At 47.8% G+C, this 26,816-nt stretch overlaps 7 protein-coding genes across 7 annotated transcripts; 4 read left to right on the top strand and 3 right to left on the bottom strand.

The window, feature by feature from the left end:
* Positions 1-1,039: 1,039 nt before the first annotated feature.
* DEU56DRAFT_755871 (uncharacterized protein) lies at positions 1,040-1,663 on the bottom strand (the record flags this gene model as incomplete). The annotated part of the gene is made up of 1 exon (XM_041349960.1): positions 1,040-1,663. One exon carries the CDS (start codon positions 1,661-1,663, stop codon positions 1,040-1,042), a length of 624 nt encoding a protein of 207 aa, XP_041208679.1.
* Positions 1,664-2,383: 720 nt separating this feature from the next.
* DEU56DRAFT_706245 (uncharacterized protein) lies at positions 2,384-2,790 on the top strand (the record flags this gene model as incomplete). Its single annotated transcript, XM_041347414.1, has 2 exons — positions 2,384-2,600; positions 2,657-2,790. Coding segments are annotated over 2 exons (351 nt in total), but the record flags the coding sequence as incomplete, so codon positions are not given.
* Positions 2,791-2,835: 45 nt separating this feature from the next.
* On the top strand, positions 2,836-5,561 carry DEU56DRAFT_871309 (uncharacterized protein; the record flags this gene model as incomplete). Its single annotated transcript, XM_041355690.1, has 8 exons — positions 2,836-3,168; positions 3,224-3,425; positions 3,480-3,708; positions 3,791-3,890; positions 3,941-4,116; positions 4,167-4,192; positions 4,215-4,643; positions 4,921-5,561. 8 exons carry the CDS (start codon positions 2,836-2,838, stop codon positions 5,559-5,561), a joined length of 2,136 nt encoding a protein of 711 aa, XP_041208681.1.
* Positions 5,562-15,513: 9,952 nt separating this feature from the next.
* Positions 15,514-16,777, top strand: DEU56DRAFT_736465 (F-actin-capping protein subunit beta; the record flags this gene model as incomplete). The annotated part of the gene is made up of 6 exons (XM_041348515.1): positions 15,514-15,734; positions 15,870-15,983; positions 16,055-16,137; positions 16,206-16,450; positions 16,511-16,612; positions 16,661-16,777. 6 exons carry the CDS (start codon positions 15,514-15,516, stop codon positions 16,775-16,777), a joined length of 882 nt encoding a protein of 293 aa, XP_041208682.1.
* Positions 16,778-16,871: 94 nt separating this feature from the next.
* Positions 16,872-17,721, bottom strand: DEU56DRAFT_945226 (cyclophilin-type peptidyl-prolyl cis-trans isomerase; the record flags this gene model as incomplete). The annotated part of the gene is made up of 6 exons (XM_041358998.1): positions 17,650-17,721; positions 17,562-17,597; positions 17,460-17,498; positions 17,249-17,410; positions 16,987-17,199; positions 16,872-16,922 (listed from the first exon to the last, which is right to left on the bottom strand). The coding sequence occupies exons 1-6, from the start codon at positions 17,650-17,652 to the stop codon at positions 16,872-16,874; spliced, it is 504 nt and encodes a 167-aa protein (XP_041208683.1). The 5' UTR covers positions 17,653-17,721.
* Position 17,722: 1 nt separating this feature from the next.
* On the top strand, positions 17,723-20,290 carry DEU56DRAFT_802528 (guanine nucleotide binding protein, alpha subunit). Its single transcript, XM_041353194.1, has 8 exons — positions 17,723-17,976; positions 18,040-18,776; positions 18,832-18,884; positions 18,933-19,126; positions 19,185-19,293; positions 19,353-19,407; positions 19,458-19,590; positions 19,654-20,290. Exons 1-8 carry the CDS (start codon positions 17,782-17,784, stop codon positions 19,810-19,812), a joined length of 1,635 nt encoding a protein of 544 aa, XP_041208684.1. The 5' UTR covers positions 17,723-17,781; the 3' UTR covers positions 19,813-20,290.
* A 5,953-nt stretch (positions 20,291-26,243) lies between these two features.
* On the bottom strand, positions 26,244-26,699 carry DEU56DRAFT_802558 (ATPase, V0 complex, subunit E1/e2). The gene is made up of 3 exons (XM_041353195.1): positions 26,574-26,699; positions 26,431-26,519; positions 26,244-26,377 (listed from the first exon to the last, which is right to left on the bottom strand). Exons 1-3 carry the CDS (start codon positions 26,666-26,668, stop codon positions 26,340-26,342), a joined length of 222 nt encoding a protein of 73 aa, XP_041208685.1. The 5' UTR covers positions 26,669-26,699; the 3' UTR covers positions 26,244-26,339.
* Between the last annotated feature and the right edge of the window lie 117 nt (positions 26,700-26,816).

Consider the following 26,816-nt stretch of genomic DNA (forward strand, 5'->3'; position numbering starts at 1 on the left):
GATCTCAATTTCAGATGAGGAGTCGTCCTCAATCATAGGGTCGTCCTCGCCGATCATAAGGTCGTCCTCAATCATCAGGTCGTCCTCAATCAGGTCGTCCTCCATCAGGTCGTCCTCCATCAGGTCGTCCTCGATCAGGTCGTCCTCGAGCAGGTCGTCCTCGATATCCGCGTCCTCGATATCTGCATCCTCGACATCTGCGAATTTCCGCTTTACACGTGTTGCTGGAATGGTAGGGTGGGATGTGTGGGCTTGGGCGAGAGGCCGGGGGTCAACGTCATAATACCCTTTGGGAACCTGTGCAGAAGGGGGTGGTTCGAGATCAGATTCTGAATCCGAGTCGGATTTATAAAAAACCAGGGCAGGTAGGGGAGCCTGTGCAGGTGCCTCGGCGTCCATTTCAAAATCATTGTTCGGGGTCGTGAAGGTATCATCATAGACGACGTCAGGTTCGAATCGCGGCGAGCTGCTTGGGTGCCAGATGGGCATTGTGGGGGGCTAAGTTTGTGGGCACTGCAGCGCCAGGGACATTGGGAGAAATCTTGACGCCCTGCAAATACAATTAAACCATTAGAAATAAGATATAGATGAAGTCACCTGAGTAGCCCTCAATTTTGACATTCGACAAAGAGCTTGAGAGCGCTCCATTGATTCGTCTAAATCATCGTCATCAAACAGGGGTAGAAATAGCAAGACCTGTCAATTTGTCAGCCCCAGCATCAAAATTGCTACTGATTGACGTGAGCGGGGCACTGCTGCTACTGATAGTGGTTCCCCTGGTGAGCTTAGAGGAGGGAGCAGAACTAGAGATAGCGGACTCCTGGATGGAAGACGCTGCAGAATGTCTGGCCTTGGAGGACGGCTTTGAACCGCCAGCGGGAATGTTCGATTCGCCAGTCCGGGATACGCCCAGCAAGTTGGAATTTTTTAGGAGCCGGTATAGAGCTATCAGCATCAATATCACGGACCATGAGATTGAAAAAAAAAAGAGTTGTTTCAGTCAGATAGAGCCTCATGGTTAAGGTAAGAAATAAACGCCTTACACATCAGACACTTGGTTATCATGATCACGTGCCTCTGTTGATTCATCGATAAGGCCTGCTGCTTCAATCGCATTTCTCACTGGCGTCTTCACTGGGATTACTTTCCTCCCCTTCGTTTTGCGTGTCCCTGGCACTTGCGCCTCCAACTCCTGTTCACTCCCAGGATTCCCGATGTCAGCACCAGCTGTCATTTTACCTTTAGCCCTGCCGCCCTTGACTTTGGCACCAACAGCCTTATCGGCACCAACATCCTTATCGGCGACAATGCCTGCACCTTCCTGACCACCCGCCGTAGTCATGTTGGAGGTGTCTGAGGCTTTCACGCCCTTCTTTACTGGGCGTGGACGAGGACGACTTGGCTTGGGTGCATCAGCACGCATTGCAGCTTGGTCGGTCTCCATCTGTTTCTGAAATGTGGCAACGCGCTTATGCTTTTCTTGCACAGCTGTTTCACTTGCCTCCTTTGCTTCTTTTTCAAGCTGGTCGTCAGCGGACTTTTGAGCTTTGGTACGTCTCTTTGCGTGGCCTTCACCCCCAGTCAGAATATGTCCTGGATGCTGAGTAGCATTTTTAGCTCGAGTTGTCATGCGTTTCGGAACTGCGCTGGCAGGCTGAGACATGGTATTGATGGATGGGTTGGAAGGCTGAAGAAATTCGAGGGCGATGGTGGTTGACAACAAGGTGAGTTTTGTCACATTTCTTGATAATGTAGTCTAAGCTGACTCTGAATAAATACATCGACCCTACCTACAGTCATGCCCCGGTGCTACTACCTATTAGTTTAGTGTGACCCTTCTGCAGCTGCTATTGACGTTGGGGACTGCATCAATTTTTCCAAAACCTTTCCAGTACACGCATCAAATTGTTCCAACACTTTTCCTGGATGTCAAAGTTCGCCCATGCCATTTCGACGCAGCAACGTCAATGTTAGCCGAGACATTTCGCCGAGAGGAAAGTTTCCCACCCCGCTAGTACGTCAATTTTCACCATGACTTTTCCATTATGGCTTGAACATCAATATTTACTAGGACTTTTCCAGTTAAATTTGGTCTAGGGTCTGTTTCAGATGCTCAAGTCTGGCCTAAGTTTGCACATCAAACCTAATTTTGGGCACATTGGGCACATTGGTGCTGGTGATTACGGTTGAATGTGTCGGCCTTCGGAATCCTCTTCAATCATTGATTCCAACAGCCCCGCCTGTAGCGCATATGCCTCCCCGCCGTTCTCACAATCTCCTTCGGCTTCCATGCCTAGCTCCAGCCTGCACACGCTGGTTTCGAAATCAGTCAGGTCGCACCCAACACATGCGGGCGCTCCACCCAACTTTACCTGCTTCAGGACCGCCCCCGCAGGATCCTCCCCTACTATCTCAGTCACCACCCCACCATCGAGACTTTTCACCACCCCCTCCGGGTTTCTCACCACCCCCTCCGGATTTCGCACAGCCGCCCCAGTCATTGCCTCCCATACTCCCTGAGCGAATTCACGAGGATACTGATGCAGAATTCACTGACGCAAGTGAGCGTTACTATCGTACCCACCATTCAATGCTAAACGGTAAGTTCCCTTCAATCTGTCAGTACTCTGTTTTTGACTCAGATTTACTACCTTAGGACGACCATGCACGGCCGAGGGAGCATTTCTGCCGTATGGTACCCCACCAACTCCCGTGCCACCAAAGTCTCCTGTTGATTGGAGTCCATATCGCAATAGAACAGAATTTGAGATGGCAGAGTTCGCATTCAAAAAGTGCCACATGTCTACAAACAACTTGGATTTCCTATGCGACTTAATGGCTGCGACTCTCGCAAAACACCGTGACACCCCTCCATTCACCGATCACAAAGATCTACACAACGTCATTGATGCGACACAACTTGGCGACGTCCCCTGGCAATGTTTCTCGGTTCAATACACAGGAGAACGCCCTGAGGTTGTCCCGCCGTGGATGGATGATGAATTTGAGGTCTGGTATAGGGATCCCCGTGAGATGGCGCACAACATATTGGCCAACCCTACCTACAAGGACGAAATTGACTATGTGCCATTTCGTGAGTATAATGCATCGGACGACATGCACCGATGGAAAGACTTTATGTCTGGAGATTGGGCATGGCATCAGGCGGTACATATTTAATCTATCACTATTATTTCTCGGGACATGCTAATGTTCTATAAAGGATGCCATATCAAAAGATCCAGAAACCCGTGGATCTACTTTAGTCCCAATCATTCTCGGTAGTGACAAGACTACTGTCTCCGTTGGCACTGGTAACAATGAATACTATCCACTCTATGCCTCGATCGGTAATGTACGCAACAATGTGCGGCGCGCTCACCGAGATGCTCTTGTTATCATCGGTTTCCTCGCTATACCCAAAAGTATGTGTGCTAATTATTTACATTCTATTATGCCCCATCTGAATGGCGCCCCAGCTGACAAGAAGTATGCTAAAGACGACGTGTTTCGGATATTTCGTCGTCAGCTATTCCACAGCTCACTATCCACAATTCTCTCCAGCCTGAAACCTGCGATGACTGAGTATGAGGTTGTGCGCTGTGGAGACGGTCATTTTCGACGCATTATATACAGCTTAGGACCCTACATTGCAGATTACGAAGAACAACTGGTGTTATCCTGCATTGTTAAACGTTGGTGCCCAAAGTGAGTATGAGAACTTGCAATTGGTGTCCATTCATACTGACAATACTTGTAGATGTATCGCACTTTGAACAGACCTTGATAGTGGTGGTGCGTACCGCTGTCGCGAGCATACCGATTTCATGGTCAATGAACTACACGGGGATATATTGTGGGATGAATATGGTATCATTGGCGATCTCGTTGTGAGCAGAACCGGCCGCTCTTCAATACCACACTAATTTGTTTTGTATAGCCATTTACGAATGACTTCCCCCGAGCTGACATCCATGAATTGCTATCGTTCGACCTCCTCCACCAGCTAATAAAAGGCGCTTTCAAAGATCATCTCGTCGACTGGGTAGCAAAGTACCTCAAGGCTGTGCATGGTACCAGAAGGGCGGACGAGATCATGAGCGACATAGATCGCAGGTATGTCACCTCGCTCGCTGGCTCAATCTCATTCTCTAACAATAAGTCAGAGTTGCTGCTGTAGCATCATTCTCAGGTTTTTCTTCCGGCTATTGAAGGCCACGTACCTGAAGACATGGTGCGTGCATTCCGCGCATTGTTAGAATTTTGCTACCTTGTGCGGCGCAATGTCATAACCGAAGATACCTTGAATCAGATTCAAGACGCGCTTCATCGTTTTCATCGCTATCGCAAGATATTTGATGTTGTCGTTCCTACCTTCTTGCTCCCCCGCCAGCACTCGATGACTCATTACACAGACATGATACGACTCTTCGGTGCCCCAAATGGCCTATGTTCTTCAATCACGGAATCAAAACATATCAAGGCGGTAAAGGAGCCCTGGCGGTGGTCGAGCAAGCACAATGCTCTTGGTCAGATGCTTGTGACCAATCAACGCCTTGACAAGCTCGCAGCATCACGAGTGGACTTCGATGCGCGAGGGATGCTGACTGGTACTGTTTTATCAAGTGTTTTGGCCGTTCTTGGTAAGTTTTCTATATCTGATTGTCTCCTTGTATACTTATCAGCAATATACAGCGGCAGATGAAGATAGACTAGCTGCACCTGCTATCGCCGCGCCACAACCAGATGCCCATACCATTGAACCGCAACCAGAAAACGATACCGACGACAGTGAAATAGTTGATGGTCCAACCGTACTCGCTTATGTATCGCTCGCCAAAACTCCTCGTAAGTAATATCACGCAATGTCCAAGCTGTGAGCTCACTTGTGTCACACAGAACGAAAACGGGCACATACAGTAGCAGCATTGGCACTTGAAGTCGCTGTTCCGGATCTGCGACGTCTCATTCGACACTTTCTGTTCTCTCAGCTCTACCCCAATGATCCTCGCGACCTCGAAGATGTCCCAGCCGCTAGCTGCCCTAGACATGAAGGCAAGCTCCAGGTCTTCAATTCGGCTGCTGCAACATTCTATGCTCCCAGCGATCCAAGTGGCATTGGCGGCATGCGACGCGAACACGTCCGTGCATGCCCACTCTGGAGGAACGAGTACCCACGCAATGATTGTGTGTTCATCAACACTGATTCATATGCTGAAGGAATGCGAGGACTCGAAATCGCGAGAGTGATATGTTTCTTTTCTTTCAAACACGACTGGGAAGTATACTCATGCGTTCTCATCCAATGGTTCGACAAGATTGGTGATTGTGCCGATGAAGACACTGGCATGTGGATGGTCCGTCCAAGTTTTCATGAGGATGGCTCCCGGAACCTCGCTGTCATTCATATTGAGATGGTCTACCGTGCAGCACACCTGATACCTGTCTACGGCTCTGAGTACATCCCTCACTCCCTCAAGTTCTATCATTCCTATGATTCTTTCCGTTCATTTTATGTCAACAAATACGCTGATCACCATGCCTTCGAGATAGCGTCCTGACCGCCACACGTGACATAGGTAGGTCCTCAATTCAATCCTCAGTCCGTTGCTAATGGTCAAATCAACCCCGATAGAATGTTCAACTTATCGACACTCGTTTGCGATCTTCCTGGTACACAACAAGCTCAAGAGTCCCCTGCTCCGAACGGGACACCTTCAGTACCCCTAGCTTCGAATCCCGCGAACCAATCAGCCGTCAGGCTTGCACTGTCAATGAGAAGGCCGGTCACCAGACTTCCACTGAGTCCTGGGGTATGGGTCCTCAATTCAATCCTCAGTCCGTTGCTAATCGGTCACCAGACTTCCGCTGAGTCCTGGGGTATGGGTCCTCAATAACGGGACACCTTCAGTACCCCTAGCTTCGAATCCCGCGAACCAATCAACCGTCAGGCTTGCGCTGTCAATGAGAAGGCCGGTCACCAGACTTCCGCTGAGTCCTGTGGTACTGGTCGCGCTGTTGCACGTATTCCTCGTGTCGGTCCTACCATCACTCACAAGCGAGTGATCGAGGAATTTGGCGAGCGCAATTGGACCCCCCCTCCCCACCTAACATCACTCACAAATGAACGATTAAGGAATTTAGCGAGCACAATTGGACCCCCCCCTCCCCACCTACCATCACTCACAAGCGAGCGATCGAGGAATTTGGCGAGCGTTCGAAGAATTTGGCGAGCGTTCGAAGAATTCGGCGAGCGTTCGAAGAATTTGGTGAGCATATGTCATTCGTGACGGATTCATGTACGCTGATGATACAATTTTTACAGGTCGACTACGTTAACAAGCGCATTGGCATGCCGCATCACCGCAACAACACCTTCAAATAATCGGTAAGTTCGCGACTCGTCAGTTACGAGCTATTTTACTCACCATCGTCTGCAGAAACAGCGTCACGCTACGTTCGAGCGGGGCGTTCCATCTCCTCGATTCCTACGCCTCATCCACCTCCTCAATCTCTTCCACAACCCCAGTGGGGCCTCCACCTGAGCCACCTGAGCTACTGGCTGCCTCCGCCCTTGCATCCACCCTTGCCCGCGATACACACCGGTATGTGTTGTTTTGCGGGTCCCAGTGTACCTTACTAACGTCTACAAACATTTTCAGGGTCAATATCATAACGAGCTGGAGTACGTACTGGATCTTGGGGGCCCATTGCGCTCGAGATCGTGTTGATCGCTGATATCAACGAGTCGTTGGTGTTTGATCAGCGGTAGTAGCTGGTATCGAGACGGGCGCTTCACCGTCTTCCCTTTTTGGAAAGCGAGTCCCATCTCTAACAGCGTGCCCTATGATACTAGTAGTACTACTATATTGTAATTTACTTGTTCACTCTAGGCTTTTTCAGCTTTTCAGCTTTTCAGCTTTTCAGCTTTTTTCAATTGTATGCCTTTTCACGCGCTTTTACTTGTGTGCTTCAACTTGCCGCCTTTCCGGCGCTTTTGTGTCACACGCTTACTTTTCGTACTTGTGAAATCCAGGGCCACAAGTGAATAAGTGTACATAAGTCAATTAAAGGTGGGAATAATATTTAGAATTTTAAGCAAGCGAGCGCCGAGTAATGTGTGAATTTACTGATGTACATGGTCTCTGTAGGTTCGGTAGCCAAGTAGGTAAGTCCCGAATATGTAGGTAGCATGTAGGACACTCATGTATACAATAGGCACTCATAGTGATGTGCACGGCCTGGCTTCAAGCCGTGGGCCGAGCCAAGCCGGGCCAAATTAGGCCGGGCCAAGCCGGGCCAAACTGACGGCCTGACCAGGGCTTTGGCCCGGCCTGGAATTCTGAAAAGCCGAAGCCGACGGCCTGAGCCGCGGCTTTTAGCCACCTCAACCATTGACAACGACCATGAACATTCCAACATCAAATTGGAATTTCTTCAAAGAACTGTTGTGACCATCTTCGATACTGGTCAAACCGTCTGAGCTCTGAGGTTATCGTACATTGTACATGTATTTTGTTTCCTTCAATTTCGTGGATAGGCATCAGCACGGGTCCGGGTAACCCGCGCGGGTCACAGGTACGGGTACTCGAGGGGTATGGGTATGGGTATGGGTAGCGGTACTGGAAACCCGTTACCCGTCTACCCGTCCGCATGTCAAACCCATCCAAAATGAGTAACGAGCACATTTCAAATTGTTACAACTATACAGTACCTACTGAACTCTAAATATCATAATAGAATACTTTAATCTCACGGACCAGCACCCCTTGATGTCCATGTTCGGCAAACGAGTCACCAAACTTACAGCGAAGGCTGCCCAGGCCGTCGCCGAGGGAAGCAAGAAGCTAAAGCGGAAAACAAGTGTTACCAGCAAGGAACCATCAAAGAAGTCAAGGCCCGCACCTTCGATATCAAGTGATGCCCCATCTAGCCCCTCATCTACTGCTATCCGATCACAATCACATAGTGAGCCTCCACAGGCTTCACTGTATCGACAAGCCTCATTCCGCACCGAAGAGGAGGAGGAGGCATTGTATGATGATGCCATCATCATCAACTCCGATACTGAGTCCACGACATCGAAGGCGAGCGGCCACGCCATCGAATCAGAAGCAGAGAATTCGGACACAGAACTAGGTGTGTCTCGATGTCTTCAATCCCTACATAAACTCACACAAGTTATTAGAACGTTTGCAAAAGGGATGGACCTCACCCGTATACGCGTTCTTCGAACCAGTACCTGCAGTTGAGTACACTGGTGGCCGCCGTGCGCACGTCTTTAGGTGCATGGGCAAGGGATGTAAACAACGTGTCCGCCGTTACCTGGACAAGGGTGACGCAAAATCCACGAGTAACATGGCAAAGCATGTTAAAAGTTGCTGGGGTGAGCCAGCATACCAAGCTGCCCAAGATGCGAGGACCGCCAGCTCAGCACGTACAGTAGTGCAAGGCATACTAAAAACCGGCTCAATCACTTCTTCTTTTGAACGAAAAGGTAAAGGTAAAGTCACTTACTCGCATAGGCAACACACGAAGACCGAAACCAGGTGAGTGCACTAGCACTAATACTCGACTGCATACTAACACAAACAAGGGCCGAAATTGTGCGTTGGGTCGCAGAGAGCCTGCGTCCATTTGAAACGCTTGGTGATCGAGGCTTCGTGACGCTGATGAAGACTGGTCGTCCGGAATATTATATTCCATCACCATCAACTGTCTCGCGTGATGTGAAACTGGTATTCGTAAACGTCAGAAAACGTATTGCGCAGATGTTACAAACTTACGACGGGGAACTGAACTTCGCCACGGACGCGTGGACTTCACCGAATCACAAAGTGTTTGTAGCGCTGTCGGTTCACTTTGAACACGAAGGGGAGGCACTTGCAATCCTACTCGACATAGTCGAGGTTTCGAAGGTGAGTATACCGTCCATGGTACACACGAATAACACGACGTAACTCGTACCAGTCACACTCGGGTGCGCATCTTGCAGAAGCGTTTGCCAAAGTCTTAGAAGACTTTGGAATTTCGGACAAGGTAAGCACATTTTCTCGTATATATGATTGACACTTACCTGCAATACCTGTAGATACTTAGTATCACTGCTGATAACGCATCGAGCAATGATACGATGACGACAACGCTGGCTGAAAATGTAGCCCACTTTGGGGGCGATACAGCATGAACTCGCTGTTTTCTACACATTGTCAATTTGGTTGCAAAAAGTCTCCTAAAACAATTTGACGTACCTAAAAAAGAGGCCCTCGTGTTTGGTGGTAATGCAGATGTTGGGAATGCAGAGACAGAGCTGCAAGAGATTGCGCAAGGACTTGACGCCGAGGACACAGACACCATCACAGAAAATGGTGCCGGTGATCCCAATGCAGATGATACTGATAATCTTGATGGCTGGGTGGATGAAGTCGGGGAGCTATCGGATGAGGAACGGGACATGCTTCAAGATGATATACGCCCTATAAAATTTGCTCTAGCCAAGGTGAGCTCTCAACGACAACAAAAAATGACACACCGTACTCACATGTGAACCAACGTTAACAGCTGTGCAAGCTGTCCTACAAAATTGTGCACTCGTCGACATTGTTGCTGCCTGAATGGAAGTCAATCTTACCCGAACTGAAGCTCACCGTGAGAATCATGCCACGTGATGTTTCCACTTGGTGGAATTCTACCTTTGATATGCTGGAATTTGCAATCCAGTATCGGGAAGCCATTGACGCCATGACGGACAAGCGAAGATTGGGTTTGGGTGCTTTTGAGTTGAACGAATATGAGTGGGGACTTGTTGCACAGTTGTGCGATGTTCTGAAGGTGAGTCACATATGTCACATTGTCATTGTCACCTACTGACGTCGTTGTTGTCCTTACCAGATTCTTAAACACGCAACACTATACTTTTCGCGTGGGTCACCAACTCTGGCCATGGTTATTCCGGCCATGGACCACATCGACTCTATTTTCACGGCGGGAATCATCAATCACCAGACTCTAAATCCCGCTATTCGTGCCGCTCTCAAACTCGCCAAATGAACTCTCAATAGGTATTATTCCCTCACTGACAAGTCGGAGACCTATCGAATTGCGATGGGTAAGTAGTATTCACTTGTCTTTGTATTTATTCTGACATTCAACGTCTGCTAGTTCTACACCCTCGACACAAACTCGAATACTTCAAGGCTGCGCGATGGGAGGATGAGTGGGTGACAACCGCTCACAATATTGTTCGCACTGAGTATGAACGCTCGTACGCCTCACGTTCATACTTGCTGCCGGAGGAAGAGGCCACCATCACTCAAAAACCCCAGGTGCGCCTTGTTATTTTTATTACTTATTCTCGCTATTGATTTATATCAATACAACAGGACAAAGATCTTCACGCTAACATCTTCGACTGTTTGCCCGGGCTCGCTAAGCCAAACCACCGCACAATCAATAACGAACTCGACGCCTATCTTAGTGCACCTATTGAGGATGTCGAGGATGCTCTCAAATGGTGGCAGCAACAACGTGCTACTTACCCTCACCTTTCCCGTATGGCCCTGGACTACCTTACCATCCCCGGTACGTATATTTGTATTCATCATTTACCACTCATTGATTTTGTTTTCTGATTTTGTGTTCAGCTACATCAGTGGATGTTGAACGCGTTTTCTCTCGTGGACGCCTGCTTTTGTCGCACGTCCGCTCACGACTTTCCACCGAAACCACGCGTGCGTTGCTCTGTCTCGGCTGTTGGAGCTTATTAGGGCTTGTGAAAGACAACGATGTATTACCAGTCACACGTTTGCCAGACATCGAGGGTGAGGAACAAGAACTCGAGGTTGGATGGGATAGTATTGTTGTAGTGTAGTTAACAATTTGTATGCTAAAGTTCGTATATAACTGTCATTTAGCTTGCATACCCAGGGGTATACCCGTTGTGGGTACTGTACCCGTCTAGACCCGTCTGACCCGCTGTGGTACCCATACCCGCTGGTACCCTTGGGTACACGGGTATGGGTGTATCACGGGTAGGGGTGCGGGTTGTGCTCCTGGTACCCGCGGGTTTACCCGTGCTAATGCCTAGCCCCATGCACATTTTTTAATTCACACTTAAGTGTACCCCCTGAAGTATGCCTCATTGCCATGATGGTGACCGCTCCGTCGAAAATATTGACAGCCAGGAAGATGATGACGAGAAATATCAGGATCCTTCTGGATCATTGACACATGGCATGTAACCGAGCGATCATGATGACTTGCAACATATTTCAGTCATGTCAATATCACAGGCCTTGCACCTGACAACTCACCACACAGGATTGTGAATGCCACAACTTCCGTCCAATCAGATACGAGGTATAGAATCAGGCCTGAGGAATCCAGTTAGTGATGAGCCTCGGGTAGATCACACTCGAAATAGACTCACATCTGTGGCATTCATTGTAGTGAACGAAGAAGCTGATCAAGGATGACACTCACCCCATCAGGGCGCCGCGGTTAATTGGAGGGGAATAACAGTAATCGGTGCAGAAGACTCACTGCATCTTTCAACGAGATCATCGGAACGCTGACTGTATGCTGCAGGTCAGAAGAAATAAACACGGTAAATGTGAGATGACATACACAGCACATCCAGGCTGAGTGTGAGAGACGGTGATTAGTGCAACACAATTTTTTTGACCTTCTGCACGTACATGGCAAATAATACTCCAAGATAGCGCACCTAGGATATTTTTCAGTCAACACAGCTTGACAACAGGCAAGTGACATACACTGAGATACAGAATGGTCATGAGGGACCAACGTTGCCTCTGTCGCAAATCAATGTTGTTCTTCTCGCATGGAACTCTGCTCACCCAGACCAGTTCGACCTATAAAACATTCTTAGCGAAATAGTTGCTCCGGTCATAGCATTAACATACCTCTTGTCCGAACGTAAGGCCTAAAAATACTTGTAGGAAATCAGCAATTCTCTGATGTAATCAATCTTACCCCAATCATACGCCACTCCAACAAAGGCGACAACTGCGAAACCACAGTTAAGGTGAGATCAAGACATCAGCGTCAATATCTGGCTGCTCTTCACGAACCTGTAAAATAGCTGGAAATACACCATGAATTGATGAGTGGCCAATAACTAGGGTCGTCTGATACTAGGGTCATACTGTTAGAGGATGGATGTGAGCGAGTGGGGAACTTGATGGACGTATGACGATGACATCGATGCTAGATATAACACCATCCAGCGCTTGTATGGCCTAAATGAGCCAATCATCAAAGGGAATGTATCCGTTCCTGCATTGATTGACTGAAGAAAGTGTCAGAATGCAAATCAAAAGAGGAAGTCAGATCAGGAGTCCTCGACTGAATATCAGTAGGTGTAGGTCACAAATATGAAAAGAAGGGACTCGCACTTGGCGTGACATGTTCTACTGTTGGAAAACTGTGAACATCCTGATTCAATCATTTCGGTAATTCATTCACGGTGCGGTTCTCGACACCGCCGAAGCTTCTATCAGGGAAAGAAGCCACTCCTTCCTGTGTCGACCACATGTGAAACAAATAACATAGCATCGACAAAGGGCGAGCATTCATTTCCATCATAAAGTCGCTGGGAATATCCGCTGAAGATTGGTGGGTACCTGCACACAAAGACATTTTGAGTCCGAAATACGCGCTGGAAGGATTGCAGTAAGCTGGTAGGTTCAAGGCTTCAAGTACTGACATGGTTACAGTGTGTTGCAAATGACTTTAGAATGCACGAGAATTTTTTTGCAAGCCCGGTGTTTGTAAAATAATTCGTAATAGCCAAATGCGGGACTTTCTGTCACATCAATGACTCGAAAATATTGTCTCCTCCACCTCAGGGTGTATCAATTGCACTCTGACACTCGTATCTTCAATCTGAACTTAACGGCACTCCTTCTGTCAATACTGTCAATACTAAATAATTATAATATATGGCCTTGTCCGCAACGATTTTGTGTAACTCTGGCCATACTCGCGTGATTTTGCAAGACATTGAGCTAGTTTTCTAAGAAAATTCCAACAGTTTTCCATTGTTCATATTCTGGCGCATTCTGAATTGAATTCAGGAGTGATCAGAGATGCTAAATATTAAATATTTTAATCTGTTCGCGCATCACAAGAGTTCGCGCATCGGCTCTAGTCTGAATCTACATACTTAGGGAAAATCACACTTTTCTGCGCGGTAACTCTCCACTGGACTCAACACGTCAATTTTGAAAGAAAAAACCAGCGGGTCTTGTACTTTCCATATCAGGCTATCTATCCGTCAAGAAATTATATTTTTATGTGGATGTGTTGTAGAGATACAGATGTTTTAAAATGTGCAAACTCTAGTTGATCATCAGATAATCTAGCCTGGCTGGCAGTGGCGTGAAAACCGGAATGATTGACCAAGTGTGACACAAGTCACACGTCAAAACAAAGGAACAAACACAATTTTGAAAACGAGATTCTAAAGTCATTTGCAACATACTGTACTGACGGTGTCACACAGTCATGTCTTTGATCAAAGCCTGGCTGCAACCCTCGCGGCCGAGAAACACTGCATACCCGTGGACGGTGGCGCATGCCTGAAGAATTCTGGATGCAAACGACACGAATTCACTGCGGACGTGCGAGCTTCAGGCCTAGTGTAGTACCGTGAATGAGTCGGCTTTGGCGTTAACTTGAGCTTCAGCTGTAGAGTCTTTGACCAAACTCGTGGTGCTACTGAATCACGATGAATTGGATGTTGCTTCACATTCAATGATCTGCGCCGTGAGAACTTAGCACAGGTAATATATTACCTATGCAGAACTAGTACTACGGTACCAGTGTCATTTGATTATTAGATCCATCATGCAGTTGATGGGCTAACGTTAGCCCGGGACTACAACACCGACACCACAAAACTCTCAGAGGCTTACATGAGTTGCAGTGTCATTCGAGAAACATTGCCCGTGCACGATTGCTTTGCGGTCTCACGACCAAAATCCCCAAAGTCTATTTTCGCGGTGCTGAAGCACCTTCCACAGGTGCGTTACATCAGTACATATCTGATGCCTTCGTTCCCCGTTTCTCGCCGTCGTGTGATTCATACTTCGCTCAGGCATTCGCTCCCCTGACCTCTACTTTCAATCTCACCAAATGATGAATTGCTCATAGCGATGCACGAGAGGCATGACTCGCTTCCCTTGCACGTGCACGCTAATTTGACTTTAGCATCAACGAATCGTCCCATAACACCGACCTGTACCATCAATCAATGATTGAATCTCTGTCGACCAACACCCAACGAATCTCACACTCCTATTAATCTATCATCCTGGAACACCTGTCAAGCAGTGTGGAAGAGGTCGTGAGGAGCTCTAGGGTATTGGCGTAACTTCAGAGTGTTGTGGTAGCCAGAATGCCAAATCAGGGTGCGTACGGGTGTGTCCTCATCACCTAGAACAAGCGCAAGTTGCCATGATAACGATAGATGAACAAATCGACTCTGAGATGTCGATGGAAGCATCACTCCGAATTGAACCTATCGAGTGAATGGGCGGGTTCGTACGTCATACGACGGTATGTCTGCTTCGGCCGAGCTTCCGTCTCTACTGAGGAGAGGACTTGAATATCAACTGCGCCAATTCGCGACTACAATTTAGCAAATTAAATTAAATCATCGCTAGATGCACGACTAAGAACACAAATTCATGTTGAAGTAAGACGATCCCGTTCCAGAAACATCTTGCGGATGCCATCCATCGAAACAGACGCACGTCAGACGGTAGCACTGTAAGGATGGTTCGAGATGATTTCTTTATCCAAGCGCGACTGAATACAGAGCCGCCACACCAGGCTTGGGGAGATTTGATGAGCCGGAATCGTGGTTATATCACGAACGAGCAATGGCCGTGTATTGAAGTCCAAGATGCGGACGTAGAAGTGACCACCGGTGGAGAGTACTTCCAGTCTTTGTCCAGGCCCGGGTGTATGATCTTGTGGGAGGGCATGCCCCATTGATTGAAGTCCCAGATAGTCTGGACATAGAAGTGATCCTCGGCGGCTAGTTTTTCCGTTCTTTGACCGAGTTCAGGGGTATGATCTTGAGGGACGGCAAATGAGGCCACTTTTCCGAACACACTAATTCAATATTCAATCATTTGGTGGCTCGAGTAATGAGGAAAGAGGACGCGTGCCGGCCCGTTGCGCTGCAGAACGATGAGTTGGCATGAACAACGCTGGGCATGGAGATATATGATTTGGCGCCGAGACATATGATACATAGACTCCTGAGTCTGATGTGTACAAAGTTTATACCCGTAGGCCTTGAAAGGCTTGACGGTTAGGAGAGACTTGCGCCAAAGACTAACATCCTGATTTGGCCTGGCGCCGGATGCTGTTCAGATTCCGAACGGAATCTGGCAAACGTGACACGGTGATGCTAGTTTCCTTCAATTTCGTATATCAATCATTCTGTTCAAGCTCATACGACCGTCCACAGAGTAGTCCACGATGACAGAAGGGCCAGATCCAGTTGACTCGATGCTCGATCTGATGCGTCGTCTCCCACCTACCAACGTCGAGGAGAACGTAAACGCGCTCATACAGATCTGCCCGGACTATGCAGATGATCTTCTAGGTAGTGTCGACCAGCCGCTGAAGGTCAAGACAGACCGCGCAACAGGGAAGGATTATCTTGCATGCGATTACAATAGGGATGGAGATAGCTATCGGTGAGTTCTCTGCTGCGCTTGCGGTGAATGTCTTCTGGGTGACTGCATAAGTTGAATTTCATGGAGCGACAAAGGCTTCAATTTTATTTCAAGCATCATAGACAGTGGGCTTCACGTGCTAATGCGTTTCACCAGGTCACCTTGGTCGAATGAATACGACCCTCCCATAGAAGATGGTACAGCACCAACACCGAAGCTTCGCAAGCTTGAGATTGCCGCCAATGAGGCATTCGATACATATCGCGAACTGTACGTGTCACACATAGATTATGCTTGCAGCCGGGGTCTTCGCACAAGTATCTAATGAATCTTGATAATAGATATTATGAAGGTGGTGTGTCTTCTGTTTATCTTTGGGATCTCGAAGATGGCGGATTTGCAGGCGTTGTGTTGCTCAAGAAGGGTGGGTAACCTACTGATACCTGTGTTTCCAACGTTTCAAGATCATTTCTCTAACTGCCTGCACCTTAGCAATGATACCCACAAGCCCTGACGAGCCTTCAGGTTCATGGGACTCGATCCATGTCTTTGAGACCGCAGAGCGCGGAAGACAAGCGCACTACAAGCTCACATCTACAGTCATGTTGGAGCTTGTAACGAAACAGAACAATAAGGCCGATGAAACATCCGTTCTCAGCGGACCAGAAGAAAAGGCTTCTGAGCAAGGATGGAAGTCGTCGGGGGAAATCACCTTAAGTGGAAGCATGACGAGACAGGTAGGCTAGCTTCCCCATCTAACCTGATGTGGGACCTTCACACACCTTCACTTCCCGCAGACCGAGCAGGACTGGCCTGTTCATGAACCGACTTCGCATATTACGAACACGGGAAAGATGATCGAGGAAATGGAAATGAAAATGAGAAATCTTCTTCAAGAGGTACGAAGTTCTCTTTCTTTATACATTCGGGACCTGATCATAGCACAGGTGTACTTCGGGAAAACACGTGATATTGTCTATGATCTGCGAAGCGTGGATGACCTAGAAAAAGCGCGACGACAAAGAGAGTTGCAGAAAGAGCTGGTTGGGTTTATTAAACGTTAGCACATACCCAGAGGTGTTCCTTAGCTGTAGCAGTAAAGAAAGTTCATCTGATGTAACGATTTTGGAGTTTGCACCCTAAGGTTCCTATTTAGGTTCAACGTTGAACTAACAGAGCGTCCGCAATGGGATTCGAATGCACGGTCACCTAATGATGATTAAAGAAAATCATATCAGTGTACTTGTTGTCTAGTCCACCAGTGATAACATACATGAGTCAGTTTGATCTCGGAGAGCGGTCTATTCTTATGATTCACAGGGACGCGTTCCATAGCGTCAAGTGCGGAGTCTGCACCATCAATGACCTTGCCAAAAATCGTATATTTGTTGTCCAGATGAGGCTGTTTTGCATAGGTTATGAAGAATTGCGACTTGTTCGAGTCGGGGCCGGAGTTTGCCATGGCAACCATACCACGATTGTTAAACTAGAGCAATGCTGGGTGAAGATCTATCAGCTTGTGCGAAGATCGGTACCTTCAACGTGGACCGCAACTCGTCTTCAAAGGGTTTCCCCCATATGCTTTGGCCACCTTTTCCTGAGCCAGAAGGGTCGCCCGTCTGGACCATGAACCCTTTGATGTTGCGGTGAAATATGCAATCATCATAGTAATTCGAAGCGCACAGCGCAAGAAAGTTCTAGGGTTCGTCAAGCTCGGAACACGGATAAACGGAAGTAATATTATACCTCTGCTGCTTTCGGGACAGCCTCGCAGAATATTTCGATCTAAATCACCCAACGTTTCCGGGTGAATCGCAGAGAATATGCAGTGGGCGCATATGGGCGCACCTTGAGCTCGCCGTGGCTTGTATGGAGCGTTACAGACTACAAGAAAATTGCTAGTCAGTCGGTCTTGATGGAGGAGAGGAGGAATTACCATGTGTGATTATGTGACAATGTGACGCGACGGGCTGTGACGCCTGGTCTTTAATAGTCCTCCCCAAGCAAATCTTCGGATAAGTAATATCAACGGCTTTTTGTCTCACTCTGCTCTTGTCCTCGTACCACGATGATGCGAACTTCCTCCATTCGTAGTCAAGATGACCCTTTATCTCTCGCTATAAGACCCCCTCCAGAGGAAACAGACACAGATCGCCATATTCGGTTGCAACACGAAGCCGAAGCGCGTCGAATCTCAGAACAGATAGACGAAGAACTCAGGTTTGAGAGGGAAAAGTTGAAAAAATCCAAAAGTGATGTCAAGGTCATTTCAAGTCTTTTATGCATACGCTTGGGTTATGGAGCTGACCACCGTTATATGCGACAGCTACTTCTCCTCGGCCAAGCTGAATCTGGCAAATCAACACTGCAAAAACAGTTCCAGCTCATGTATAGTCCTGCTTCCCTCGAAAGCGAGCGCATGTCATGGAGAACCGTCGTCTATTTCAATGTCGTCCGCTCTATCAAGAAGATTCTTACAACGCTAGAAGCCTGGGACGACATCGATGATGGGACTGACTCCCAGAGCACTCTCGAGCGTCAGGAACTCGGCGATTACCTTCCTCCTCGGGCTTCAAGTTCCGCAACACCCAGCATACACAGCTCACAAATCGGTGTAGCCCTTTCGCCACCCTCACCTACGTCACCCACTAGTCCAACTGCATCTAGTCCTATCCGGGGATCTACTGCGATATCGGATCTCCGACGACGGCTTTTGCCACTTACAAATACTGAGCCTCAGCTTGCTGATCGCTTGAGTGGGGGTGTTTCTGTGTCGGGGTCCGGCAAAGGCGAAGTTTACGTTCGAAGCGGATGGCAAGCGAGGACCATCCAAAAAGGTCAGAAGCTGCTCCGCAGGCACCCAAAGTCCAGTTCACCCGAGGACGAACTGACGATTGAGCGTCCTGGAACAGCTCTGTCAGTTATTGATGCTGACCCTCTTGTGGATGATGTCGCGAGAATGTTGGAACAGTCAAGGGAAGATATCCGGACATTGTGGGAGAACCAGGTTGTCCGTGCCTTGATGAAGAGCCGAAAATTAAAGTTGGATGAGTGGTCGGAGTTGTGAGTATGCGCATACATGCAAGTTTCTCTTCTCTAAAAACGGATCTTTGCTCAGTTTCTTGAATGACATCTCACGTATTTCCGCGCGGAATTATGTACCGTCCACTGGTGCGCGTTTTTCTTCGAGCCGATATCTTCGTACTCACCTCCTCATAGACGATATTCTTCATGCACGCATTCAAACTATGGGCGTTGCTGAGCATATTTTTGACGTTGATATTCACGGAAAGACTGTGACGTGGCATCTCTTTGACGTCGGTGGCGCCAGGGGACAGCGTCATTCGTGGGTACCGTACTTCGACGACGCAAACGCTATCATTTTTGTTAGCCCAATCAGTGCTTTCGATCAGGTAAGAGCTTCAGCACCTGCTGTTTGTGGTATTTTTCACATACTTTGGTGCTTCCCAGTACCTCGAGGAAGACCCTCGTACAAACCGTATCGATGACTCACTTCAACTTTTTACACAAATTTGCTCCAATCAGCTCCTGAAGAAAGTTCACTTGGTCTTATTCTTGAGTAGGTCGTCTCACGCTGGCAGTCCCACGAATTGTCTTAATTAATTCTACCCATCGCAGACAAGACCGATATCTTAAGAAAGAAACTCGAACGAGGGCTATGCGTCTCGAAATAGTACGTTCTTCGTGATTCTCTATCTGCAACGTGCTCAGAGCTGGCCTCAGCATTCTCTCGTACGGCGACCGTCCAAACGAATACGACTCGGTTGTACAGTACTTCCGTGCCCACTTCCTTCAAGTCCACAGACGGAATAACGAAAACAGGCGTGTGCTGTACACCCACCTGACTAATGTTGTGGTACGTTTTTGTTTTGATCTCGCTGCCCGTTCAGCGCTAATTGATGGCTTGGCGGCCGCACAGGACACCAAAGCAACCCAAAGTATCATAGGAAACGGTACGTTCCAAAAATGCAACCACGGTCTTTCGGCAATTAATCTATCATGCAGTGCGAGACTCGATTTTCCGAGGATACTTGCAATCTGCCGCTCTCGTGTGATTGTTTGCCGATGTTCTGTTTGATACCCGATGCATCATGATATTGCGTAACTTTGCCTCGCCCTGCTTTGCCTTCTTGTCGAACTGCTTTTCCATCATGATATACACCGTCACCTGTACAGATTGTTTCCGTTATCCCACGTACATTATCCTTCACTTTTATATTATATGTGTTGTGTCGAACTTTCATCTTCCTCAAACCATTTCGTTCTTTTCTGTGTAACATCAATGGTGTATTGCCGTGGTACTGTGACGAGCTTGTTATCATCGTTCTTGCTGCTCCTCGCTGTTCCATCCCGTACTGTACACGTACTGGAAGTAATATACCTCGACCTCTTTAGTCGATGGTGATTAGATTCTGCTCAATCATGATTAATGGATGACGTAGATTCCATGGGAGCGTGTATGTTGTTGGAACGAACGGCAAGGGCCGTTAGATCTGCCCAAGGTTTTCATTGGCCCACCTCTCATTATGTGAATCAGAAAATATAGTCCTTTTTTTCACGTCGACCCTATATAGACAGATGCCACTGATGCGGGGGAACGCACAACTGAGAATTATGTACTTGCATCAACTTCATGCCAATCCCTGAAGACGCCAGGCCAGCAGAGTATGTTAATCACCTGGAGCATTCCTCGTGCTACACACTACTACTAGTTGACAATTGAGCACTCTCCTGAAATGTAAGTAGAGTTATGACAGTTCCTGCATCGCGCTCGGACTCGGCCTTTAGCTCAGCGTGATACTCTCGAACACTTAGGATCAGGCGTGGTCCCACCACAAACGTCTGCACCATCAGGATGATTTGAAGAAATCCGCGATAAATCTCAGATTCCAAAGAAATCAAGTTCTATAAACATGATGCTAGTGAGCAAAAGAACAGTAATTAACATATCAACATACCGCTGTGAACGCCGGAGACAAATAACCGAACCAGAAGCAAGAAACAACAACAAAGCTAGCACATACGGAACTTGAGCGGAAAAGAGAACCACGTTCGCATTATGGGCTCACCTCGTAAAATAAACCACATGTGTTTTCATCAACACCTTGACACAGTCCCCAATAATCCCTCCTGCTGATTCCCGCTGTAGTTCACGGAAGTGTCCTACAGCAATCCAGATTGCGAAACATAATGCAATGACCTCCCATACGGTGGAGAGTATCCAAGGGATGGACTTTAGAATCAGGACGGCTCTCTCGTAGTCAACAATGCACTGATAGGTGCCGACGAGAATGTACTCCTCTGGTAAGTAACCGTCAATGAGCCTGATGCACTTTAAGGCTTTCATTAAAGCTTACCCTCTGAAGTACCCATCATTCCAATTGCGACGATGACTCCATTGGTGATGCTGACAACCAGAAGGGTAACAACGAGAAATATCAGCACCTTTCTGGACCGCCGATACATGGCATATAATCGAGTCGTCATGATGACTTGCATGATATTTCAGTCAAGCAATATCACTGTATTGCACCTGCGTTACTCACCGCTTAGCATTATATTTGCGGCCAGAATCATACAATTAAGTGCGATGTAGATGATGCGGCCTGCAAATCCAGTTCGCATTTAGTCTTGGAGGATTACAGGCTCAAAAGACACTCACAGCTGTAGCAGTCAATAGATTGAACTAATAAGCTGGTCAAGAATCTCACTCACCCCTACATGGGAGGGTGGTTAACTGGACGGAAAGGGCAGGCATCAGTGTAGAATACTTACTACATCTGTCATTGAGATTGTCGGAGAATATACTGTATGGACCGGTTATAACAAACCAACAGTGTGTGTGAGGAGACACACCTAGAATGTTGAGGCTGATTATGAAAGATGGCTTATTAGCATGATGCCAAATACTTAACCTTCCAAACATACATAGCAATGAAAATCCCAACGTAGCGCACCTGGGATATTTTTTAAGTCAGCACAACTTGCCCACCGTACTTCAGAAGATACATACGCTCAAATACATAACGGTCATGAGGGACCAGTGTCGGTTCTGTCACCAATTAATTGCATGTGCGTCTTATCCCTACAATGTGAGACTCTGCTTACCCATATCAAATCAATCTAAAGAAACCATTCTGAGTGAGATGACTGCTCTAGAAATGGTATCAACCTACCTCTCGTCCGAGTGTCAGCGCTGGATATACCATAAGGACGTCAGCGGTTCTTGAAGACTGTCTTGCTTACCCCAATTGTAAATTACACCAGAAGAGCCGGCAACTGCAAAACCGCAGCCAAGGTTAGATGGAGACATGACCTTCATCCAACCGTTGGCTCTCCACGAACCTATAAAATAGCTGGCAATACGATTTGCATTAACGAGCGGCCACCAAGAAGGGTCATTTGAGACTAGAGTCATATTGTTCGAGGGTAGGTGTGACGGAGCGGTGGGCGTTGACTGGAAGCCCAGGCGACGAACATGCAGAACGCTACTGAACCTGCTCGCTAGTCTAAGCGCTATAAGCTCCCGACTCAGCGATGATTGTTTTCCGAAACGTAAGAACGTAAGAAAGGACCTTGGAAACCTCGTCGGCTTCAATAGCGAGAATTAACGATATTCCAATCCAATGGCAATGGTACAAATAATTTACCTTTTGACTTTGTTCATTCAACGCAGTCCGAGTCGCCACCTCTATTCTCCTCCTCCACCTTGCCTTGCCCACCCCTGTCTCCCACAATATTAATGCCACCCGTACTACCTGGTGCAGGCATTCGCATTCTGTCTTCAGTGCTCTGGATCGCGTCCTCATTACGAAGGTTTTGTTTCCCTCCTGCCTTGCAGCTGCTCTGGTATCCATTAGAATCTACCACTGTCTCAGTCGTCTGTAGCCACGATTTTTTATGGTATTCACATTGATGTGTCTGTAGTTATGCACAAGCCACCTACAAAGCTGAAGGCCGAATGAGCACGAAGTTCATGCTTGGGGCGCGAGTCAATGGTTCATTTTGAATCGCGGGTGGGCGGCAGCAGGGCCGTGGGAGGCTGTGGGAGGTCACTAGCGCCAGCCAGCGTGAGGTCGGGAGCAACCAGAGTAGTGCTTCGGCAACCGACTTTCGGTGCAGCTGCACAAGTATTAGTTACTAAGCTTGCACCAAATGAAATCATTGATCAAACACGGCTAATAATTTTCGCAAGCACCCCGTCGGCCTGCGCTCGGGGATTACTAAACTCCTATTTATTTTTTGCGTTTGTGTCGCACTCAAACCCATGCTCAATGGTTGGTTGCAGTTTGTGTAACATCCAGAGTACCCAGAGTGTGTTCCTATGGTTTTGTGACCAGTCTTATATCATCGTTCTTGCGGGACCGTCTTCGCCGTTGCATCCCATTAGTTGGTACTAGAAACTCGACCTCTTCCGTCGATCGTGAGTAGCAGTCCGCTCAATCACTTGGGGAGTGCATTGCTGGAACGGCAAGCGCCATAAGATCTGCCTAAGGTTTTCATTGGCCCACCTATGCCGCCCCATGGTGTGAATCAGAGAATGACAAATAGTCCTTCATTTCGTACCATATGTCGGCCCTGCAAACGGACGCCACTGATGCGTGGGGACGCACAACGTGTTTCCCCCCTACAGGAGGATATGCATGTTAGACATTCTTCGCACTGCAGAGTACCCGATATGTATTAATCGCATCGAGCATTTCTCGTGCTAAAAAGTAGCGCTAGTTGACACATGGGCGCGCTCTTGGAGAGCAATGAAAACGAGTCCGGTCCCTGCATCAGAGTCGGCCATGAGCTCAGCGCGATAACGTCGAACGCTAAGGATCAGACGTGGTCCCACCACAAATAGCTGTAAGACCAAGATGACTTGAAGAAATCCGCGATAAATTTCAGTGTCCAGGGAAAAAAAATCCTGTAGAAATGATGAAAATGGTAGGATGCCAAGGACAATAACAGAACGACGTACATTGAATGTCGGAGAAATCCCACCAATCCAGAACATAGAAACAGCAACAAAGCTAGGTACATGCAGAACTTCAGCGGAAAAGAGAACCACATCACGTCATAGGCTCACCTCGCAAAATAAGCCACATGTGTTTTCACTAACACTGTGACAAAGTCCCCAATAATCCCTCCTGCCGAATGTCGCTGCAAATCACGGAAGTGGCGTACAGAAATCCAGAGTGCGAGACACAATGCAATGATCTCCCATACAGTGGTGAGTACGAAAGGCAGGGACCTTAGAACTTGGGTATTTCCCTCGAAGGTAACATTGCACTGATAGGTGCCGAAGAGAACGAGCTCCTCTGGTATGTAACCGTAAATGAGCCTGATGTCTAAGTCTTTTATTGGGGCTTACCCTCTGAAGAACGCCGCAATCCAGATGAGAGGATCACTCCGTTGGAGATGTTGATAGCCAGGAGTGTGACAACGAGAAATATGAGCATCTTTCTGGATCGCTGATACATGGCATATAATCGAGTCGTCGTGATGACTTGCATGATGTTTCAGTCAAGCAATATCACTAAAATATTGCAGCTGTGTTGCTCACCGCCCAGCATCACACTTACGCCCAGAGTCATCCAAGTAATTGCGACATACGCAGTTTGGCCTGACAAAGTGAATGATCAGCATTAGAGATGCACAGACTCAAAACACACTCACAGCTGTGACAGTCAATATATTGAACCAAAGAACTGGTCAAGAATATCACTCACCCCTACATATGAAGGGTTAATTAAATAGGAATAGCAGACATAAGTACACACTACACACTACATCCGTGAGCGAGATCGTCGGAACACCCTCTGTAAGTAGTACGCCACTAGTCAGAAGAATCAAACACGGTGAATGTGAAGCGACATACCAATAATCTGGATGCTGATTGTGAGATCACTGTTCAGCCCAACACCAAATGCTTGACCATCCAAACTTACATAGCATATGATATGCCAAGGTAGCGTACCTATGTAGAATATTTTGAAGTCAGCACAACTTGCCGACCACACTTATAACGCAAGGTACGTACACTGAGATATAGAATGGACATTAACGACCAGCGTTCCATCTGTTGCAAATTAACTGAATTTGCATGTTGTTCTTCTGACTCGAGACTCTGCTTACCCAGACCAGTTCGACCTATAATACCCTTCTGAGTGAGATGATTGCCGGTAGCGACATCAACCCACCTCTTGCCCAAACGTCAGAACTGAAAATACCATAAGGATGTCAGCGGTTGTTCAAGACTATATCGCTCACCCCAATCGTACACTATTCCGGCAGAGGCAGCAACTGCGACATCGCAGCCAATGTGAGATCGAGATATAACGTGAGTGGCTTTTAACGAACCTATAAAATAGCTGGCAATCCGATTTGTATTGATCGTCGGCCACCAAGTAGGATCATTTGAGACGAGCGTCATACTCTTCCAGGATAGGTGTGAGGCGGACGAGGTGGACGTATGACAATGATCACTCAGGGCTTTTATGGCCGACAAAGTATGATCTATCCGAGGAGTCAGGATATATGATTCTGAGGACCGGTTCCTGCATTAAACGACAGTAAATATGTTCTCACGACATCGGGTAGAACTTATCACCAGGGGGGTACTGAGTGCCCAGACGACAAGCATGCGGAAACGCTACTGGCATTGTACCTGCTTGACACTCGTACCTGCTCACATCGGAGCTGCGGAATCCGGGCTGAGAAGCCCGAAACCTCCCTCGCACTCAACTAATCCATCATGAAAATACTACGCAGTAACACGCAAAGACTGCTCCCGTTCGTCGATCCCATTCTGCAGATCTTCTTATTGATGCGCATCAGTTACGAACTGCAACTTCTACCAGTGCGATCAGTGAAATCATGTGATTCATTGATCGAACGCAGGCCTAGGTCAGCCGTCAGCGTGATTTGACCATTGAAAAAGCCTTCCGTCTCGGAAATTTTCAATGGAGCCGCGTCGGCATCCTGTCCGCCTCGTCGCCCTGGGCCTGGGGAGCGTGACACTTCCTCGAAAGTCACTCGGCACGGTTACATTCTGTCGGCGAAAAAATCAGGCATAGAAAGTATCTGAGCACAGCCAGGAGTTAAACTGACCTGACCTGACCTGGCTACAAACCACCCCCCAAGCACACCTCCCGGTGCCTGTCCTCCCAGCTCCTGGTCCTCCACAGCATGTGGCATGTGTCGCCTCACGCCCACCTCCTCGGTCGATGGCCTACAATTTCACAAGGGTGCGCGAAATATGGCAACGCAGCACAACTCTGATGACACCCAATGCAAAACGAACTGCATTAATTGAACCGATTTCCACGGCCAGAATCTAGGTACATCCTGAGATCAACAATGATCTGCACGCGCCTTTACGGCTGTATGTCCGAGCAGGAAGTTCAGCCCCTTTGAAATACAAAAACCGGGCGAATAGTAACCATAGCAAAGCACCCACAATGTATCTTCGAACGCAAGGTACACGCGGCGGGGCACTCACTGATATATCATCTGAAACAATGGCTCCGAGGTGTTCAACCACGCTTTCGTTAATTGCAGAATCTATTATAGCGACAGCGGTGTACGTCTATTCCCTGCTCAGATGGCGCGTGTCCATCATAAACTCTCTTCGGGCTTGAGTGAACGGTATGGCGCTGAAATTCATAGGTCAGCCGACAAAGCCACAGAGACGAGTTTCGTGACACACAGATGAGAGGATGTAGCTGAGCCATATATGTGATCATCCACATAAGGTAACACGATGCAAGCGTGAGCATGATGGCCGTACGAATTGTCCTGTATTCGAGGACATTAGTTCGGGTTGGCGTTCACAAAGTGAAGAAGGCATACGTTTGATGTTGGCCCTTTGGTACGAAGAGGTAGCCACAAGTCATCAGTCCTAGGACTATGACGAGTATGAAAATCACCGGAAGGACAGACGCCATGACTAGTTGTAGTACTATGTAGAAGAGCAGGGCATGAAGCGCAGCGGGCATCAGGTTTCACGTGACGTGACATGTGAACGGCCAAATATAGTATTCACTCATATGTTTGAACTTCGGAGACACTCCCCTATTTCCAACGGTGATTGAG

This window comes from Suillus clintonianus (assembly GCF_016758775.1).
Source record: "Suillus clintonianus strain FC179 chromosome Unknown DEU56scaffold_33, whole genome shotgun sequence".
In the NCBI taxonomy this organism is placed as follows: Eukaryota; Fungi; Basidiomycota; class Agaricomycetes; order Boletales; family Suillaceae; genus Suillus; species Suillus clintonianus.

What these genes read in the sequence shown, in the direction of transcription:
- DEU56DRAFT_802528 (XM_041353194.1), top strand. Translation starts at nt 17,782, where the DNA reads ATGATGCGAACTTCCTCCATTCGTAGTCAAGATGACCCTTTATCTCTC. An exon ending in AATCCAAAAGTGATGTCAAG is followed by an intron (nt 17,977 to 18,039) that starts GTCATTTCAAGT and finishes TATATGCGACAG; the next exon opens with CTACTTCTCCTCGGCCAAGC. An exon ending in GGGCTATGCGTCTCGAAATA is followed by an intron (nt 19,408 to 19,457) that starts GTACGTTCTTCG and finishes AGCTGGCCTCAG; the next exon opens with CATTCTCTCGTACGGCGACC.
- DEU56DRAFT_802558 (XM_041353195.1), bottom strand. Translation starts at nt 26,668, where the DNA reads ATGGCGTCTGTCCTTCCGGTGATTTTCATACTCGTCATAGTCCTAGGA. An exon ending in CCAAAGGGCCAACATCAAAC is followed by an intron (nt 26,520 to 26,573) that starts GTATGCCTTCTT and finishes CCTCGAATACAG; the next exon opens with GACAATTCGTACGGCCATCA. An exon ending in TCAGCTACATCCTCTCATCT is followed by an intron (nt 26,378 to 26,430) that starts GTGTGTCACGAA and finishes TATGAATTTCAG; the next exon opens with CGCCATACCGTTCACTCAAG.